Source organism: Mandrillus leucophaeus, unplaced genomic scaffold (assembly GCF_000951045.1).
Source record: "Mandrillus leucophaeus isolate KB7577 unplaced genomic scaffold, Mleu.le_1.0 Scaffold414, whole genome shotgun sequence".
In the NCBI taxonomy this organism is placed as follows: domain Eukaryota; kingdom Metazoa; phylum Chordata; class Mammalia; order Primates; family Cercopithecidae; genus Mandrillus; species Mandrillus leucophaeus.
Genome location: NW_012104410.1, coordinates 226850 through 246958, shown reverse-complemented (window position 1 = coordinate 246958; position 20109 = coordinate 226850). Strand labels below are relative to the sequence as shown.

The following is a 20109-nucleotide window of genomic DNA, read 5'->3' as shown; positions in this document are numbered from 1 at the left end:
GATGGTCTCGATCTCCTGACCTCGTGATCCGCCGGTCTCAGCCTCCCAAAGTGCTGGGATTACAGGCTTGAGCCACCGCGCCTGGCCTATAATTTTTTGACTTATTAAGACCAATCTGTGATTATTGTAGAGACTTCGAAAAATACTAAAAGTACAAAGAAGAAAATAGAATCACCTAGGATACCATTATCCAGAGATAACCATTATTAACATTTTGATGTTAATTCCCTTATCTTTTCAATGCTTATTATTTTGTTTACTTTTTTATAGAGTTACAATTATGGTGCATGTACAATTTTATATTGATTTTTTTCCTGTTTAACATACAACATTTTCTCATATTTTTAGTTTTCAAAATGTTATTCTTTATAACTTAAATATAGTTTATTATAAGGCAGTACCTTAATTTATATTTATCCATTCTTATTTAATTTAATTCCTATTCTTTTTTGGTGGTAAAGATGACTGTGGTTAAACACTCAATGCAAAAATGGTCCACACGTCTGGTTTTATCTTTAGAGAGTCTGAAAGAAGAATGAACTGTTCAAAGGATATAAAACATTTTAAGACATGTAATGTAAATATTGCCAAATTGACTTCCAGAAAGATCATCAAAATATGTACTGCCAAAAGCACTATATAAAAGTGCCAGGCCAGGCACAGTGGCTCATGTCTGTAATCCCAGCACTTTGGGAGACCGAGGCCAGCAGATCACTTGAGGTCAGGAGTTGGAGACCAGCCTGACGAACATGGAGAAACCCCGTCTCTACTAAAAATACAAAATTAGCCAGGTGTGGTGGTGCATGCCTGTAATCTCAGCCACTCAGGAGGCTGAGGTAGGAGAATCGCTTGAATCCAGGAGGCGAAGGTTGCAGTGAGCCGAGATCGTGCCATTGCACTCACTCTAGCCTGGGCAACAAGAGCAAAACTCCATCTCAAAAAAAAAAAAAAAAAAAAAGGGCCCTTTCTGCTGCATACTGTATTGGCATTATCTTGTACTTGAACATGTATCTTAATAGCTCTAGGTGAGGTTTTCAAGGTTTGATTGGGGTTAACTTGACAAATTTCTCCCTTCTTTCCATTTTTAGCACTGTAACCAAAAACTACAGAGCTTCATGTTATTTGGGTGATAAAAGCATAGACTTGGTTGACTGTGGTCATAAAAAGTGCCTTAGACACAAGATAGTCATAAATATGGATTTAAAATATGTGTAGCCTTAAATACATAAATACCTGCATAGCAAATATTTTGTGGATCCAGCAGCTTTCTGCAGAAACCTGAAGTTAAGTGTGAACTTAAATATAGACTTTAAATATTTATTAAATATTAAATCAATAAATATTTATTGAATATCTACTGTGTTGTAAGAAGAAAGGCTTCCTGAAGTTTTAACCTAAATCTCTATATTCTACCCCATTCCCCTTTTGATTACAGATAATGCAGCCATTCCCTTTTTAGTCAGAAAACCAAAATAGCCCTCATCAGTCACTAACACATCACCTTTTCATTTTCCTTTAATAGCAGTTGTCTGCTGTTAATCTAAAATTATTTTGCTTACTTGCTTATTACTTGCTTCTTCCTTTTAGAATATAAGTAAGCTCTGTGAGGGCAGAAATCATGTCTGTCTCATTTGCTCTTGAATTACTTGGGTCTAGGACATATGGCACTGTGCATAGGCACTGAGTAAAATATTTGGTGAATTAATGAATTTTAAAACTCACTAAATATGTATAATCCAAAAAGCAAATTATGGTTATTAATTTCAAACTTCTTCCTTGTTAAATCTTTTTTTTTTTTTTCGAGACAGAGTTTCACTCTTGTTGCCCAGGCTAGACTGCAATGGTACAATCTCAGCTCACTGCAAACTGTGCCTCCCAGGTTCAAGCAATTCTCCTGCCTCAGCCTCCCAAGTAGCTGGAATTACAGGCATGCACCACCATGCCTGGCTAATTTTTGTATTTTTAGTAGAGACAGGGTTTCACCATGTTGGTCAGGCTGGTCTCAAACTCCTGACCTCGGGTGATCTGCCCGCCTTGGCCTCCCAAAGTTCTGGGATTACAGGCGTGAACCACTGTGCCTGGCTCCTTGTTAAATCTTTTACTAAGACTGTTAACTCCTCTTTTTTATAATCTGGAGTTGCTAGCAAAATAATTTGATAAATGGCCATATACAGTAGCATCTAAATGATATGTATACTGATCAACCTCTGACTGATTGAACTTGTAAATTAAGCCATCATTCTTAATGTCTTTCATGACAGATGAGTAAAAAATTATTTTTGTGTGAAGGCCTATTGTCTTTTTGTTTTTATATCCACTTTGCCTAGCACTTGATCGTTCCTTATTAGTGGTTTCTGAATGAATGAATGATAGCTAGTCTTAACATCTTCTAAATTTTTATGACGCTGATACTTACAGTACATTATCCTTCTAATTTTTTTGTACCTAGCAGTGTCTGCTTTTTGTCATTAGGAATCTGAAAACAGGCCCCTGGATGTGTTTGTGTGTGGCTTTTATTCCTTGCTTAGAGTTGGGCCATCTTATTACCAACAATTTCTCTAGTTGGTTACTAGAGAAATGATCACAATACACCATGTCTGCATTCTTTTTTCTTATTAAATTATATTGTAATGGTAATATCACACCAGGTTTAGAGAATTTACTTTGTAGTCCTCAGTGACAGACTCCATACTTAGTCGATTAAAATATATAGATATAGACAAATAGCTAGATATACATAAATCTGTTTTCTTGCAAAATGACCATTTTAGGATCTACCTCTGTCTCTAACAAAACTAACATAGATTTTATGAAATTATCTCAGTTATTAAAAATCATTCTCTAAACCTTGGGTTTTCTTCAGTTCTCTCCCAGCATTTACATAACTTTCTCTTTTGAGTAAATGTTAATTCTTTTAATCATTTAAAAAATTCTGGTGACTGAGTACCTGAGCCTTTTCTGCAGATGTTGGCATCTGGGACAGTTTTTTTACGCTTTTTTGTCTTCCCTGTTCTAAGATCTTTGCTGAAAGCAGCCCACTTCCCCTTGTCAGTGCTTCTTAGTGTGTGTATCCCTCTTCTGTCATTTATTGTTTAGTTCTATAAAATGCTTATGTTTCATCCTGAAGAATAGATTGGGAAGGAGATGACACACTGTGAGTGCCATGCCCAGACACATGATCTGCTTGTCAAGCAGAATAGTTATAAATGAGCTGTGAGTTAAATTCTAGTGAGTGGCAGTATTATTTTTCAAGATTTCACTTTATGTCTCAGTCTGTTTACACTACAGAAATGTGTTGCTTTTTGTTTTTGAGATGGCATCAGTGAGACCTCACTGATAATTAAAGATTTAAGTGTTAGATTGAAATCAGCAAAATGACATTCTTTATATGTAACAATTGATGCAGCAGACTAGGAGTGAAGGAGAAATTTTTTTTTAAAAAAGATGTTAGCTGGATTTTTTTTTTTAAATGGGGAGACAGATCATTCTTATTTTTGTTAAATACTTAAATTTTTAAAATCACTGTACAGTGAAAAAATTTTTAAACAAGAATAATGGAAACGACAAGAGGCAACAGATTGAGGGAATGATTTAAGAATAATTGTGGGTGTTTAAGAAGAGAGGCTTCTTCCTCTCATTGTGATCTTCCTTTGGTGAAAATGGTAAAACAAAGGCCAGCAAATTTAGAAGGAAGCAGGAAATCCTAGTTAGTGGCTGTCAATTGAATATTTAAGAACAATGAAAATACTTATGTTAGATTTTAATGCTTTTTCCCCCCATTTTTTTTGTTTTTGCTTTTTTTCTTTCAGAAAGTAATGATTTTTCATCTCTCTTTTCTAGTAAGTGTGCCACCAAATAAAATTGGTAAGCCATATATTGTGATGTGATTGTGCAAAGCCAAGTTACATTTTGAATTTTGTGATATGAGGGAAGCCATTCCAGAATTTATTTCACCACTTCCTATGCCAATACTGTCCCACTTCTCAGCCAGAACTCTTTCCCTCCTCTAAATAGGTAGAAAAATGAGAAAATTTAGCAGCAAATAACAGAACCAAGATAAAAGTAAGGAATCCTGCCTGATCCTTGTGTTATGTCTACTCTAGCCCTTGTAGTTTACTTCCTGGTTGAAAATATATTAGAGGACATTGTTGAAATAAAATTCTCATTTTGTGATTATATTAGGGAAGCAAATTCTGGGACATTCAGTGAAATTATCTCTAGCACAGGAGTTACGAATTTTTCCGGAAATGAATTGCTTTCTAGACGTGCTCTGAGTTTTCAGCCTTAATGGCCCTGGTCATTGCATTTATTTACTTTTGTTTACTCATATTTTGTACCATGTTGTAGTTCCCGAAAGTGCTAAAAAACCATCATGTATTTAAAACAAACCAACCAACCAGAAAAGCCCCCTCATCCTGGGGCTGTGTGAAGAAGAATGAAGCTCTCATTTCCCAGTACCCAATCATCAGCTTGAGCTGGCCTCTCCTAGGAACAGAATTTATTGAAGCAATTTATCCTGGCTAAATGTGATATAAATCTGTGTACATGTATGTATGTACAGGCTCTGTTCCATTACAGCAGTGCTGTAGCATCAGTTTTCTTCCTAGTTAGACCATGTTTCTATCACACTGAAAGATGACCAAGAAACCCCTTCTATTTTATGGGGCACCCCACAATTTTAAACACTGATTAGTTGTGGAATTACTGATTGGACACTAGAAATACTGGTTTCTAACCCCAGAGTGAGTCCTAAGAGAGTAGGAGAGATGTTACCTAGCTACCCTCTGCGTTTTAAGCATGGTTTTCCGATTACCAGATTCAGTCTAGCACATTAACATTTTATTTCAATGCGAGCCTGACAGATTGTCCTAACATTTCAGTTTATTTCCAAGATAAAAATTTGAAATTTGGTTACAGTTCTGAAGTTATTTGCAGGCGTATTCAAATTGTAGTTCCTCTCTCATCTTCCCTTGTTCATATTCTTTTGTATACCTTTCTCTTTTATGGAAGGATGTTTGAAAATATCCTTTAGGAGTTTATAAGACTACTTTTACCCCCCACTTCATTTTTCTCTTCCACCTTCCAAAATGCTGTTTATCTTTTAGGAATTGTTTTTACTATGATTTGCATTTCTAATCTTTATCCATCTCCACTTCTATTTTTATTCCTAGTTGGAATATGAGAAATTTCTCCCACACATTCAGATTGGAATTACTGTTCTTCAACAAAGGATTTCAATAAACACTTTGAGAGTTTAGCTTCAATAATTTAAAAACCAGTATAAACCCTGTTAAAGTCTTCAGAGGAATAGAAGGGATAGATGGTGATGCCTTTTAGTGCCATTTCTTTTATCCCCTGCAGCAGCACACATCTGTTGGCTGCAACAGAGCAGCCCAAGAACACTGGTCGAGAGCAGCACAAACAGCCGGAACATATTCTCCCAGTAAACCCCCAAAGAGTCGACATTTGTTTTATTGCTGCTTTTAAAAACCTAGCCGTAAATAGAATCAGAGGGGGGAAGGGCATCGATATTTCTCCATTTGCCACAGACGATTGGTGGGGGGAGGAGGAGGCTCCCGGTTTTTATTTTTATTTTTTTATTAATGAAAACCATTTCCCATGTAGCCCAATAGGATGGGTGCTTTGTTTTCTTTGGCAATAATATGGGATAAACAGCCCTTGCCAACAGTCTCGTAGTTTATACACCAGGGAGCCAGATTATGGCCCTGTAAAATGGAGCACCCCTCCTATAATCCCTTAATTAATTAAATGACAAATTTTGGTCTTCTCTAGTTCAGAAATATGGCTTCCGCATCGAGCGTTCAGTGAATTTATTGACATAAGGAATTGCACTAGTTGTAATTCAGCAGGTTGGAGGAGTGTGTTATATACTGTAGTAGAAAGAGGGAAAATCTAGCAAAGGTTTGAAACTCCTTGACTATTTAGATCTCAATCTTTCTAATTAAAAGTTTCAATTGAGACACAGTAGATCATATGCCACCTGTCTAATGGGTCTCCCCAAAGTAGCCTGTGTTTACAACTTTGATAGATGCATTTGTGGAACACCTGTTTCTGGGGTTGATATTTTTGAAGCACTTTTTTTTTTTGCTCCAGCATATTTAACATAACTTTTTCCCCCACCTCCCCCTCCTCAGCTCCGCTTTGCTATATGAAATATGGGAGACGACAGACCGTTTGTGTGCAATGCCCCGGGCTGTGGACAGGTACGTTTACAATATACTTTATTGTGAATGTCTCGTTGTGAATCAAAGTGGCTGTTTTATCACTAAGGCAAAGAGTTTAAAGCCGGTATTTTACGTGATCACTGGAGGTAATCAGATCAGAGGATTTGCAGTGTGTAAATCCAAGTTATGAGGAAGTGTAGGCACTCTACCGTAATGAAATCTGCCTTGCTCTCTTCCATATTGTTATTCTACTGGTGTTTGTTTTCCACCACACAGTGTGGAAGAATACATGTTGCTCTCTCCTCTTTTCTAAAGCTGTCCATCTAAATACAAAGCAGGTTTAGAAATGTTTTCTCTTCATGCCGGGCGCGGTGGCTCACGCCTGTAATCCCAGCACTTTGGGAGGCCGAGATGGGCAGATCACCTGAGGTCAGGAGTTTGAGACCAGCCTGACCAAAACCCCGTCTCTACTAAAAATACAAAATTAGCTAGGTGTGATGGTGCATGCCTGTAATCCCAGCCACTCAGGAGGCTGAGGCAGGAGAATGGCTTGAGCCCGAGAGGCGGAGGTTCCGGTGAGCTGAAATTGTGCCACTGCACTCCAGCCTGGGTGGCAAGAGTGAAACTCAAAAAAAAAAAATGTTTTCTCTTCAACCTGCATGGATATAAAAGTCTGTTTAACATATTATTTGGAGAGGCAGCTGATAATGTACCCACTCATTGTGAACCCCAATTTGCCAGAATCTATTTGGATTTTTTCAAATAAGGAAAAAAAAACGTTTCTTTTGACTGTTGATCCAGAAAATCATTGTTAGCAGCTACGGCAGATATCTATCTAGAAAAGACAAATCCAATATAGAACTTGAGATCTCACAGCATTATATAAACATTTTCTCTGTCTAATGCCATAAATGCATTGTTCTGTATGTCAGCTCTCACGTAATTATATTCATATGTGTATATTGTATGTTATTTTTCATCATATGCTTTTTTAATAAAGTATTTTTGTTGAAATTGCCTTTTTTTTCATTTTGCATCTTCTTAACTCTGCTTCCTAGACCTTCCTCTATTGCCATGTTCCCCAAAGTATGAAGAAAGGAATACAAAGGAAGTTTTATTTGCCTTCATTAATTCGCTTTATAGAACTCAAAGGGTTGAGTTTCTGTTCACTTAGGAATATGTCATGTGACTGTCCACTGACACTTACTGGTGGTATGTGAGATTACAGAGTAATTATATTAAACATTGTAAATATGGACAAAAAGAAGAGCTTAACTTCAGAGATTCCTATGAATTTGAGAGGTAGATAAAATGGGGGTGGTGACAAGGAATGAAGAGAAGGAAGATTCCAAATTCCAGTAAATGCTAAAATTTTCAAAAAAGACCAACAAAGGCATCGTATTCTGCAGTATTTGGCATCCTAGGGTGTATTTCCTTTCATGTCGAAGTTTTCAACTTTATTATTTACTACATGTTTCCCCATGTGATTTCTTTAATATATATATCCATTTATATATGGATGTATATAAATATTTGAAGTAAAAGCCAGTTGGGAAAATAGAATACATTTGTTTCACTTTTCAGACAGCTTTATTGAAATACATTTCTAAAAATGATCTCTCCTAGGCTGGTATGGTTCATTCCTGTAATCCCAGCACTTTCAGAGTCCAAGGCAGGGTGATCGTTTCAGCTCAGGAGTTTGAGACCAGACCAGACCCTGTCTCTACAAAAAAAAAAAAAAAAAAATTAAAAATTAGCCAGGCATGGTGGCACACGCCTGTAATCCCAACTACTTGGGAGGCTGGTGCAGGAGGATCACTTGAGTCCAGGTGTTTGAGGCTACAGTGGGCTATGATCATGCCACTGCACTCCAGCCTGGGCAGCAGAGCGAGACACTGTCTCAAAATAAAAAAATGATCTCTCCAAACTTTTACATGTGAATTAGATAATACTATTTACTATGATGCTTATGACCGATACCTCATCCCTTTTTTTTTTTTTTTTTTGGAGGTGGAGTCTTGCTCTGTCACCCAGGTTAGAGTGCAGTGGTGCGATCTCGGCTTATTGCAAGCTCCGCCTCCCGGGTTCACACCATTCTCCTGCCTCAGCCTCCCAAGTAGCTGGGACTACAGGCGCCCGCCATACCCAGCTAATGTTTTGCATTTTTAGTAGAGACAGGGTTTCACCGTGTTAGCCAGGATGGTCTCGATCTCCTGACCTCGTGATCCACCTGCCTTGGCCTCCCAAAGTGCTGGGATTATGGGCGTGAGCCACCGTGCCCGGCCTTCATCCCTTTTTTACTTCTTGCTTTTAGTTGAAAAATAGGCATTTTTGGTGAAAAGATTTATTTTTCTAATACTTACCATTATTTTTCTTCACTTATTGTTTAAGCTACTCCTGAACTCCTCTTATATGTTATATGCTTAAACCACCCAGACAAGGACTTCGCAAAGAAGTAAAAATAGATGATAAAAATAAGGAATATACGAGAAAAGCTTCTCAAGCTCTCTGAGGAAGAAAGATATGAGTAACACCTCTTTAGGCTGTCTCATCAGAAAATAGTAGTATCCACTGAAATTTGTGAAATGTCACAGATTTGTGAAATTTGTTTTTGTTTTGCTGTGTTTTGGACTGGAGGTAGGAAAATATTAGGGACTTTTGACTTTGGTTCCTTCTCGTAAAGTTGCGTTCCACTTACCGTAAGCCATTTTCTTCCCCTGCTTCTCTCTCCTGTTTCTGAATTATTTGTTGGTATTTTGGTGATTAGGATTCATTATAACCTCTGAGTTAGGTTCTAAAAGCTTTTTTCCCCTCAGTAGGAAGGTGAGTGTGGAACATTGCTACCTTTTTCTTTTGGATTCAAGATACTTATTTCATTGAAAAAGGATACACAGGTACAACTTAAGGCTTTGAAGGTAGCATGATTCATCCGTTTACCTCCTTTGCATGTCAAAACTTTATGCTCAGGTGAGATTATAGTTCTTCAGTTATATTTAGTCTCTTCCAAGTTTCTCCGACTATCAGGTAATAAGTAACTCTAGATTGGAATCTCTACAAGATTTACTGTGATTGCTTTATGTTATATGAAATAGTGAAAATCTGGCAGATAAGATAAATTTGGTAAAGTGAACTACTCTTGGCCTGTCATCCAACTCCTTAATATCCCTTGAGAATGGTTTCATTCTGGAGCCACCTTGAGCCTTTCAAGCTATTTATAATCCATTTGTCATAGATTCAAGTTCTTTCTTCCAGAAATGGTATAATAACAAAAAGGCTATGTAAATCCCAGAATGAGTAATAAGGACCATGATAATTTTTACAAGACATGGTTTAGAACCTGCTACCATAGAAGTCTCAAAAAGCAGTGGCTTCTACCGGGTAGAGGAAGTAGGAATGAAAACAATTATAACTCAGGATACTATTTCTTGTTTTCTATTTTTTATTTTTTATTTTTTTTTTGAGACAGAGACTTGCTCTATCGCCCAGACTGGAGTGCCGTGGCGCGATCTTGGCTCACTGCAAGCTCCGCCTCCCGGATTCACGCCATTCTTCTGCGTCAGCCTCCCGAGTAGCTGGGACTACAGGCGCCCACCACCTTGCCCGGCTAATTTTTTGTGTTTTTAGTAGAGACGGGGTTCCACCATGTTAGCCAGGATGGTCTCGGTCTCTTGACCTCCTAATCCGCCCACCTGAGCCTCTCAAAGTGCTAGGATTACAGGTGTGAGCCACCACGCCCGGCCACTATTTCTTAAAAAACAAACAAAACTATAGGAACCTTATATTATGTCAATATCTGCTCCTTCACCAGACTTTACCCTGTGCATTCCTAAACTCAGAAATTGTCCTCTGCCTTAATATTAAGGGAAGGTGAAAGGAAAATTCACCTAAAATAGACTAGTGGATTATGCTCTCCACTATATAATCAAAACCACTAGGCTTTCAATGGATACGTAAACATGTTTTGGTTGCTAGGTCTTTAATGGCTGTTATTTTTGGATTCTGTTCATGATCCACTTCCCAACAGTAAGTCTGATGTGACACAGCTGAGTTCTAAATATGCTGCATGTACTTAAAAAAAAAAAAACGCTGCTGAAGATTGTGCTGTCTGCATTCTTATCAGAAAAGACAGGTGATAGGGTTTTTTAGCCCTGTTATTTCTATTCTTCTGTTGAGATTTTTTTTGTTTCTCTTGAGGCCTCATCAACCTCATGAAGAGGAACTCAGGGAAAGCAATATCCCTGCTAATGCCTCTCTGTGGAATGTGGTAGCAGGAGTAGTTAATAGAGCTGCCTCCTGAGAATGGGGTTAGTGTTGTTAAGGCAACAGTGCCCCAGATACCCTCTTGGCAGAGGACTGGTTGAATTTGAGTTGTGTGGGTTTTTGAAATGTTTATAAGATAGCATCTATTTAAAGACATTGTGACTATAAAACAGCTTCGTGTTGTTAAAATAATAGAAATATAGTTTGGTACTGAATCTATTAATAGGAAGTCTTATAAGTTTTTAATACTTTTGGAGGACACTTTTACTGGAATATGGATTATAAAGTTGTTCCATTGTATGTGGAAGCAGGAATAAATACTATGTCTCTGTCAGTAATCTTGAATTTTAGATGTTATTTCATGCGTATGCAGTTAGATAACTTACCTTTTGGATGCTTTTTGCCCAGTTTTTTATTACTGGGATCAACAAATTCCATATTCCTATGCCTCCCTCTCAGGCATATGACACAGGTTTGCAGTATAAATTATGCTGATTTAAGTAGTCTTTCTGGTTACCATAATCAAGTGTTTGAACAGAAGATGATCATATCAGCTTATTAGAATGTCAATTTCCTTAAAAACAGGAACACATTTCCTCTGAGGAGATACTGTGGAGAGTTAGTATCATCCTGTTCTTAGCCAGAAAGGTTTCTGTCATATCTATTCTGTATCACCTCTGTCCTTTTTTTGTTTTGTTTTGTTTTTCTGAGACGAAGTTTTGCTCTTATCGCCCAGGCTGGAGTGCAGTGGTTTGATCTCGGCTCACTGCAACCTCCACCTCCTGGGTTCAAGTGATTCTCCTGCCTCAGCCTCCCAAGTAGCTGGGATTACAGGTGCCCTCCCAGCTAATTTTTTTGTATTTTTAGTAGAGGCAGAGTTTCGCCATGTTGGTCAGGCTGGTCTCAAACTCCTGACCGGAGGTGATCTACCCCTCTTGGTCTCCCAAAGTGCTGGGATTTCAGTCGTGAGCCACCACACCCGGCCCACCTTTGTCCTTTTAAGGAAAAAAATCCTTTGATTGTTTCTCTGTCCAGTGTGACCCTGAGGGGCTATTACTCTTTTTTTTGCCTGAAGAGATCTACTATCAGATCTTCTTCTCTTCTCCCAGAGGACATTTAGGTACAGGTTGAAATTATCTTCATATCTTTCTGACTGAGATACAAAACATATAACTAATTCATAGACCTCTGGGGCCTGCTTTTCCTTTCTAAGGCCAAGAATAGTGATGGAGCCCTAGTTGTGATGGGATTGAGGGCAGCTTCTTGTACCTCCTTATCTTGTCACATAATAGGAATAATGTTTATGGTGGTGTAGTCCTGGCTTCACTTGGCATTTAACCAACCTCCAAAGCTGTTTATTGCTTCGTATCCTCTGCCTCCATGAACATTATCCCTTAAATCTCTATTGCTCTGTAATATATGAGGCAACAAATAGCTCCTATGATTGGTTAAATGCTGGCATGCTGCAAAGGTGTATGTTTTATTGCCTGTATAACACAAATCTATAGAGATTATTCCTGTTATCCCAGCCTTCCCATTAAATGGACCATACTGGTACTGTGGGACTCTGGATCTTTAATTCTGTCGCTTTGGCAAGTTGCCCTATTATCTGGCATAAGCACAAAAGAAAAGCAGGAAAGAATGAGTTGGTGGTGATTCCTAATTCTGTATGTTAGGGAAGCATCTTGAATTGGAGAATTACAAGGGGAAGCAATGGCTCTGGTAGGTAAATGCCATTTGTGGTAGTATATGCTATGTTTACATGTTTCGACAGGTGAAGGCAATTTCAGGCAAACAAATAAGCCTTTTTTCCCTACCATCTGCCAAGAGTTTTTGAAAATTCTAATTTTTATTTAATAATTCATATTTCATTCAATAATTCATCTAGTTCCCATCTGGTAAGAGTGCCTGCATGCTGTCAGGCAGCTGAAAATACATGGCATTATACACAAATTAGGCCAAATGCTAACCTTATTTTTTGTAATATGTTGACTTTGCAATAACTTTCAGTTCACTGTCTGGATGCTGCACTAACCTGTGGTGGAAGTAGACCACTCTTATGCATCATATAGACAAAATTGGGACTGGGATTTTTTTTTCTTTTTTTTTTTTTTTTGAGACAGAGTCTCGTTCTGTCACCCAAGCTGGAGTGCAGTGGTGCGATCTTGGCTCACTGCAGCCCCCGCCCCCCGGGTTCAAGTGATTCTCCTGCCTCAGTCTCCCCAGTAGCTGGGACTACAAGTGCCTGCCTCAGTCTCCCCAGTAGCTGGGACTACAAGCGCCTGCCTCAGTCTCCCCAGTAGCTGGGACTACAAGCGCCCACCACCATACATGACTAATTTTTGTATTTTTTAGTAGAAATGGGGTGTTGTCATGTTGACCAGGCTGGTCTCAAACTCCTGACCTCAGGTGAGCCACCGCACTTGGCCTGGGACTGGAGTTTTTTAGATGTAGAGATGTTAAGAGCAGGAATTAAACTCAAGTTTTTTAATGTCGGATCTGATACTCTTGATACTTGCCCTTAGAAACATGTAGTTGGTTATTTTTGTTTTTCATGTTGTATTTAAACAAATATATGTATGTTGCTAGAGCACAGTAGATTAAAAGCATCCTTGCTCTGATCTGTCCCTCCCAAAAAAGGCTGTATGAATCTAATTGGTATCACATCCAGGAAATTAGGGTGATATTTTTCAGTTATTCATTCTTGTTTTCCTTAGATATAACTTAATATTTGAAACGGGAACCCAGAAACTGTTTTCAGAGCATTCCTGTTAGAAAAAAAATAAAATCCTGTCTTTGCATCTCAGCTCTTCCTAAGTTAAAAGGCCTCTTTCCTATTCCCTTCTTTTGCAAACTGCTGAGTTTACAAAGTGCCTTCTAAATCTTAAAGTCTGTCTTTCATTTATCCTTCTTTTGCCTCTCTGGCAAAACTACATATAGCATATAGCTAGGTTGTTGACTTACAAGATGCTGTCATTATATAGAATTCTTCATTCTTTTATCAAATAGTCTTCCAGCGAATGCAGCAGGTTAAAAAGCAACCGGCTTACTCCCTCTCTCTGGTTAGCCTATTTCTTTAATGCAGATTGACTTGCTCAGCAGTCACATTCTGTCTGCAGCCCTTGTTAGGGCCTCTCTGTATGTGGATTCATAACACATCTGTGTGTACATCTACAGTGCTGTATAAATAATAATAAGTAATCACCAGATGGCCTATAACTGCTCCTCTGGACCCGCTGGGTCTCTTGAAGCTGTTAGTAAAGTCGTCTGGCATTTTGCTGGGGAAAACTTGTCGTAGATTTATTTCTAAAAAAATTCAAACTCACAACTGGGTGTTTAGGACTAGATATTGCTGTCTGTGTTGTAAATATTTAACAGGCTTTGTACAATGACAAGTAAAAGCGCCATTACTAACCACATACAGTGGCTGTGGAGCTCTTCTTCCCTCCTGGCCATTTAGAAAGGAAAAGAAATGCCAATAAATTGTACATTATGAACAAGGTACAAGAGATGCTCTCTGGAAGATTTTTTCTGAAGAGAAAAAGAATTTCAACATTCTGCTCAGAGTCATGACTGGGCAAACTTAAGCTTTGTAACTATGTGCCAGTGACTTAAACACAATGCCACTTTTATTTTTTTTTAGAGATAGGGTCTTGTTCTGTCACCCAGGCTGGAGTACAGTGGTGCAATCATAACTCACTGAAGCCTCCAACTCCTGGGCTGTCAGTCCTCCTGCTTCAGCCTCCTGAGTAGCTGGGACTACAGGTGCACAACACCATGCTTGGCTAATTTTATGTTTTTATTTTTAGAGACAGTGTCTTGCTGTGCTGCCCAGGCTGGTCTCAAACTCCTAGCCTAAAGCAGTCCTCTCACCCGAGTCTCCCAAGTGCTTGGGATTACAGTCATTAGCAACCGCACCTGGCACAAAGTCCCTTTTAAAGTGGATGTTGTAATATTTTAAGAAAAGCCCCATGCCCTGGAGTTCAGTCATACTGAGATTTTGATCTTAATAGAGTCTTTATAACCAAATGATAAACCTTTCTGAAAGAGTTACAGTGCAAGTTGACATTTGGTTAAATGTCAGGCCTTTGGTTATGTCTAAAAACACATAAAGATTAGTGTTTGCCAATATTATTTATAAAACAAAACATCTTTATTTTTGTCTTCTTTCCATTAATTTTTGTGAAAAGGTTATGTATTTTGTTTGGGGAAATTGTTTTTCTGATTTTCTGCTTATAATTTTCTGTGCTGTTTTGCTATTACTAATCCCTTTGCTTCAGTACCTATTGTACTAGTGTACTTAGTACACTAGTACATGTTTTTTAAAATCACAATAGAACTCATCACCCCTAAATTTGAGGGTTTTTTTCTTTGTTTGCTTATCATAAGATAACAACACATATTTTAAACAGAAATTGGGTATCTTAACTGTCAAGCCTAGTTTTCTTTTGTCTGTTGGGGGTTGAATCTATTTAACCACAGAGAGCTTGTCCTTTAAATCATAGTACATGGATGTTACTTTTGAGGTAGAATGCATAGAATGGTTTTCTGTTTCAAAATCTCATCTCGCAGAATTGATGTACAAATTGTGAAGAAGAAATAGTTTTAATAGTTTATTGTGGGGAGATGTTGCTTTTTAAAGTTTTGTCTCACAAAATTATCATGTTAAGGATAGGATTTCAAGAAGGAAAGCATCATGGAGAAAAGATGGAAGCTTTGAGGTTTATCTCTTTGTAACAGTGCCTTTGTGTTTTTATTTTGAAATTTCTTTGTGCAGTGAAATATGCTACCTTTGTATTTGTGCTTTGGTAAGAATGTGGACTGTTTACAATTGTCATGTGAAAGTACAAAGAGAATGAGAATGAATTTTGTGAAATTAGCTCATTCCCAGTCTGGCACACCATGTGCCCTGTGTGACTGCTGATTCTGCTGGCAGATTGAAGTGCCGAACCAACTTCTGCTCTAACTACTAAAATTGCCAGCCATCATTCCAAGCTTTTAAATCTTGTTGTTCACATCAGTGATGTCAGATTTTGAGCAAACATAGCTCTGTCTTTAAATCCCAGTGGAATTTGCAATTCCCTGGATTGAAAGGAAAGAGTTCTTCCTTTTTGCCTTTGAAAAACTTGAGTGGTTGTGCAGGGAAAGTCAGCAGAATAAATCTGCAGCCTTGCCGTGTCCTTTGAGTCATTGTAGAAAGCTGAGTGCTCTGTTCGACATTCAGCAGATTGGCTGTCAGAGTTGCACCGCTGCTTATCAAAGACATGGTCTCTCAAAGAGCCATTTATGTTATTCCAGAGAGAATCATCCTGTGGCAAAAGGAGCACCTCCTTTCTCCTCCCAAGGGTCAGATCTTCTTTTGATACTGGGCAATTATCCCTTGCTTTTCCTGAAAAATAGCTCAATCCACTATAAAGATTGGCACCAGCACAGGTTGCTGACTTGGTTACTATGACAAGCTCTGATTCCTTAGCCACAGGGAGAGGCATCAGGGTGATACTCGTAAGTATGCCAGAGGCTTAATGGTGGTGATTTTTCTGCTGAGAAACTCAGTGTCCCTTATACGTGTCTTGGCTTCTGTTCTCTTTCTCTGAGGGAAATAAATTTGTTTTTAGTTGTTTGCACACCAGTCACTATAAAATGCCACTATGAGGTTGTCTTTCTTTCCTTCACTTCCTCAAGCTTCTTTCCTGTCTTTAGTTACCGTCCTTTAGTTACTGTTTGAGATCAAGCCCTATAGTCTAATTTTTTACATTTTTATGTCGTTTTTATACAGCTTATCTTGGCTCTTACTAGCCTTTGTACCTGGTGGGGATTATTCACCAGTGTTTCCTCTATTTAAAAAAATGAATAGATTTTATTTTTTAGAGCAGTGGTAAGCGTATAGAAAAATTGAGTGGAGAGTACAGAGAGTTCCCATATACCTCCTCACTCCACCCCTACTCACAATTTCCTTTATTGTTAACATCTTGCATCTGTGTGCTATATTTGTTAGAATTGTTGAACCAAACATTAATACATTATTATTAACTGAAGGCCATAGTTTTCATTAGTGTTCACTGCCTATACATTCTGTGGGGTTTCACAAAAGTATAATAATATGTGTCTGCTCTAACAATACCATATGGAATAGTCTCACTGCCATAAAAATCTCTCGTGCTCCACCTATTCATCCCACCCTCCTGAACCTCCGGTAATCACTGATCTTTTTACTGTCTCATAGTTTCACTTTTTCTAGAATGTTGTGTAGTAGGAATCATATAGCCCTCTAATTTTTTAAAGTTGTGAGTAGAATAAGCATGTGATTGGAAATTGTTGGAAAAAAGGGAGAGAGAAAGACGTGGGAGGCTCCACAGCTCCAAGTTCTATCTAAAACTCCAAGCATTTATCCAGGGAGATTTAGGTGGCCAACCTTTCTTCTTCTTTGCTGGGAGTCTCTCTGATGTTATAGGAATTAGCTTGCCTAGTGACAGTTTTATTGGTTCTAGGTATTAGGAGCAAGGACAAGATGAACACTGAATGGGCTGTATCTGCGGAATCAAGGTATTAGGGTTGAGCAAAAGCAAAAGGAAGTAGAGCATTTGATCTATTTTCCGTTGAATAGGTTGAGGACAATAAAGTCTCATTCTCTTCCTTCTTCCCATGGGCAGTCTTATATATGATTGAAGAAGATTAGTGCAAAGATTCCTCATCCAGAAATAAACTCTTGTACTTCTATACTAATTAAAGATTCATGTAAATTACTAAGTACTTGGAAAACTATGGACAACTCTATGGGGGCTGTCATTCACACTTTAGTATGAATTGGTTTAATGACAACTGTGATATTGGCTACATAAAGAAATGAACGTTTTTATTTGGGGTTAGGGGATCACAGATGTGGACTGGCTTAGGTAAAATGGTCCCTGAGCAAAGGCGATATTGAAGTTTATGAGGATATGCAAGATAAGCAGATACACTTTTGCATTTTATTTTGGGCTATCTCAGCTTCTTTTACTAGAAGCTCATACCTGTAATCCCAGCACCTTGGGAGGCCAAGGCAGGAGGATTGCTTAAAGCCAGGGGTTTGAGATCAGCCTGGGCAACAAAGCAAGACCCTGACTCTACCAAAAAATAAAAATAAAAATAAAGAAAGAAGCTACTTGAGGAGTGTAAATGTTAAGAATAGCCCAAATAAACACTGGAACCAACTTAATTTAGAAAGAAAGAACCATTTCCTCCTTTCGCTACTCTGGAAAATTTAGATTGATAAAATATGGGGGAAGGGAAATACTGATTTCTTTAGTTCTAGGACTCATGGTTCCTTTCTGCTTAGAATTCTAGCTCGTTGGTACGGAGTAGGATCTTTTTCATAGAGATATTGTCTCTTTACCCTCTCAATTTGACTAAATATGAGAATCTCCCAGTCTTGGGTCAGTACTGCTTTCCTAACCTGTCAGACTGAACTGACTCTGACAGGTGGTAAAGTGAACATTAGCCTAGGGAAAGTTCTTAGCATGATTGTCAGGGTTACCATCAATTAGTGCATACTAACAGGTCATGTATGCATACATGCATATACAATTTAGAGGAAATATGTTTATATGAGGGACAGGAAAATGATCTTTCCATCCAGAAAGCGTACAGGGAAGGGAGAGAATAAAATACAATGAAAATTGTTTGATTTTATTGATATAACAGAAGCAACAGCAACAATAATTATAGCTCACTGAGTTTTTATCATGTACTGTGCCAAAGTACTTTACAGAGATATTTTATTTAATCCTAGCAACCTCTGAGGGAGAATTACCAGTGAGAAAACTAAGGCTCAGAGAACTAACTTGTACAGGGTTACTCAGTATTTTGTGATGGAGTTGTAACACAAACCCAGATGATTAGACTCCAGACCAGCACTCTTAACCACTCTGCTAAATTGCTTCCTTGTTATTTTCCATATGCGCATCAGTATCCACATCTAGCCTAGAAGAAAGTGAGTAAGTAGTGTTTTTTTGGTAAATGGTCCAAATCAGTCAGCTAAGTCTTTTGTATAGTTTATTACTGATCTATATATCTAGCTGACATACCAGAGAGAGCTAAATCTGTAGCTGAGCTCTGCCTGAGTGGGGAAAAAAAAAAGGTGTAAATTCTTATGAAAATGAAGAAATCTTTCTGCAACTGCCTCAGCCTTAATCTACAATGTTTTTTATCTGCCTGGTAATGATGCTGAAATGTGTCTACTCTCTGAGGTAAACCACCATCATTTTGCAGCAAGGACATGATTCTAAAGAGGAAAGAAAATTAATTTTTTTTTTTTTTTTTTTTGAGGCGGAGTCTCGCTCTGTCACCCAGGCTGGAGTGCAATGGCCGGATCTCAGCTCACTGCAAGCTCCGCCTGCCGGGTTTACGCCATTCTCCTGCCTCAGCCTCCCGAGTAGCTGGGACTACAGGTGCCTGCCACCTCGCCCGGCTAGGTTTTTTTTTGTATTTTTTAGTAGAGACGGGGTTTCACCGTGTTAACCAGGATGGTCTCGATCTCCTGACCTCGTGATCCGCCCGTCTCGGCCTCCCAAAGTGCTGGGATTACAGACTTGAGCCACGGCGCCCGGCCAGAAAATTAATTTTTGACCAACCAGAAACGTAGACAGAACTAGAAAACTGGGACCTAAAATCATGGCTTCAGCATCCTCTACTAATAGGCCCAGAGAAGCATTGTGGGTGTCATCTTTGTGCATTCTAGGCTAGGTTACTTCCTGATCAATATTTTCTTCTTTCTCGCCTTAAGTTTTATGCCCATAATCTCCCACATACAAAGGATGGGTATTTTGTTCTGGTGGCTGCCATACTTATTGGTAAGAGGAAATATGACTAAGGTGGAATTAGGGTATGATTACAACAACACTATAGTGAGATGTATAATCTGCTCAGTGATTGCTAACTTGCTTATTCTCTGACATTTTTGGCATATGGCTACATAGAGGATCTTGCCTGTTGAATAATACAATTCTCCACTCAGGTCTCACATCCTGTCTTTATTTGACTTCATAGCACCTCTACACATCTGCTTTTTCCTTTTCCATTAGAAACTGTGTTGTGTTAATGCAATGGAGATTTCATTTATCATCGCAAGTGAAAATATCTAGCTATGTAGAGTCACGGAAATATTTATGTGAAATAATTTAAGTGATAAAAATATGTAGCAGTGGCCAGGTGCGGGTGGCTCACACCTGAAATCCCAGCACTTTGGGAGGCCGAGGCGGGCGGATCACCTGAGGTCAGGAGTTGGAGACCAGCCTGGCCAACATAGTGAAACCTGTCTCTACTAAAACTACAAAAATTAACTGGGGGTGGTGGCAGTCGCCTGTAATCTTAGCTACTCGGGAGGCTGAGGCAGGAGAATCACTTGAACTTGGGAGGCGGAGGTTGCAGTAAGCTTAGATAGTGCCATTGCACTCCAGCCTGGGTGATAGAGCAAGACTTCGTGTCCAAACGAAAAAAACAAATACATATATATATATATATATATGTAGAAGTATACATACAGGATCAAAAGAGACCAGAGCATCTAATAGTTGATATTTACAGTAAAGGGATTCTTTGTATATATTGTCTGAATGTTTTTATCTTTCACTGGAATGTTGCTTAAAACATACATTTTCCTTTTTTTTTTTTTTTTTGATCGCTCTAT

General features: G+C 38.5%; 1 protein-coding gene across 3 annotated transcripts in view; it reads left to right on the top strand.

The window, feature by feature from the left end:
* ATF7 (activating transcription factor 7) overlaps positions 1–20109 on the top strand; it is a 119725-nt gene that overhangs the window by 23386 nt on the left and 76230 nt on the right. For all 3 annotated transcript variants that reach the window (XM_011992576.1, XM_011992575.1, XM_011992577.1), the window contains one exon: positions 6156–6224. In XM_011992576.1, the coding sequence (XP_011847966.1) occupies positions 6177–6224 (48 nt within the window). In that variant the 5' untranslated portion in view covers positions 6156–6176. The remainder of the gene's footprint in view (positions 1–6155; positions 6225–20109) is intronic.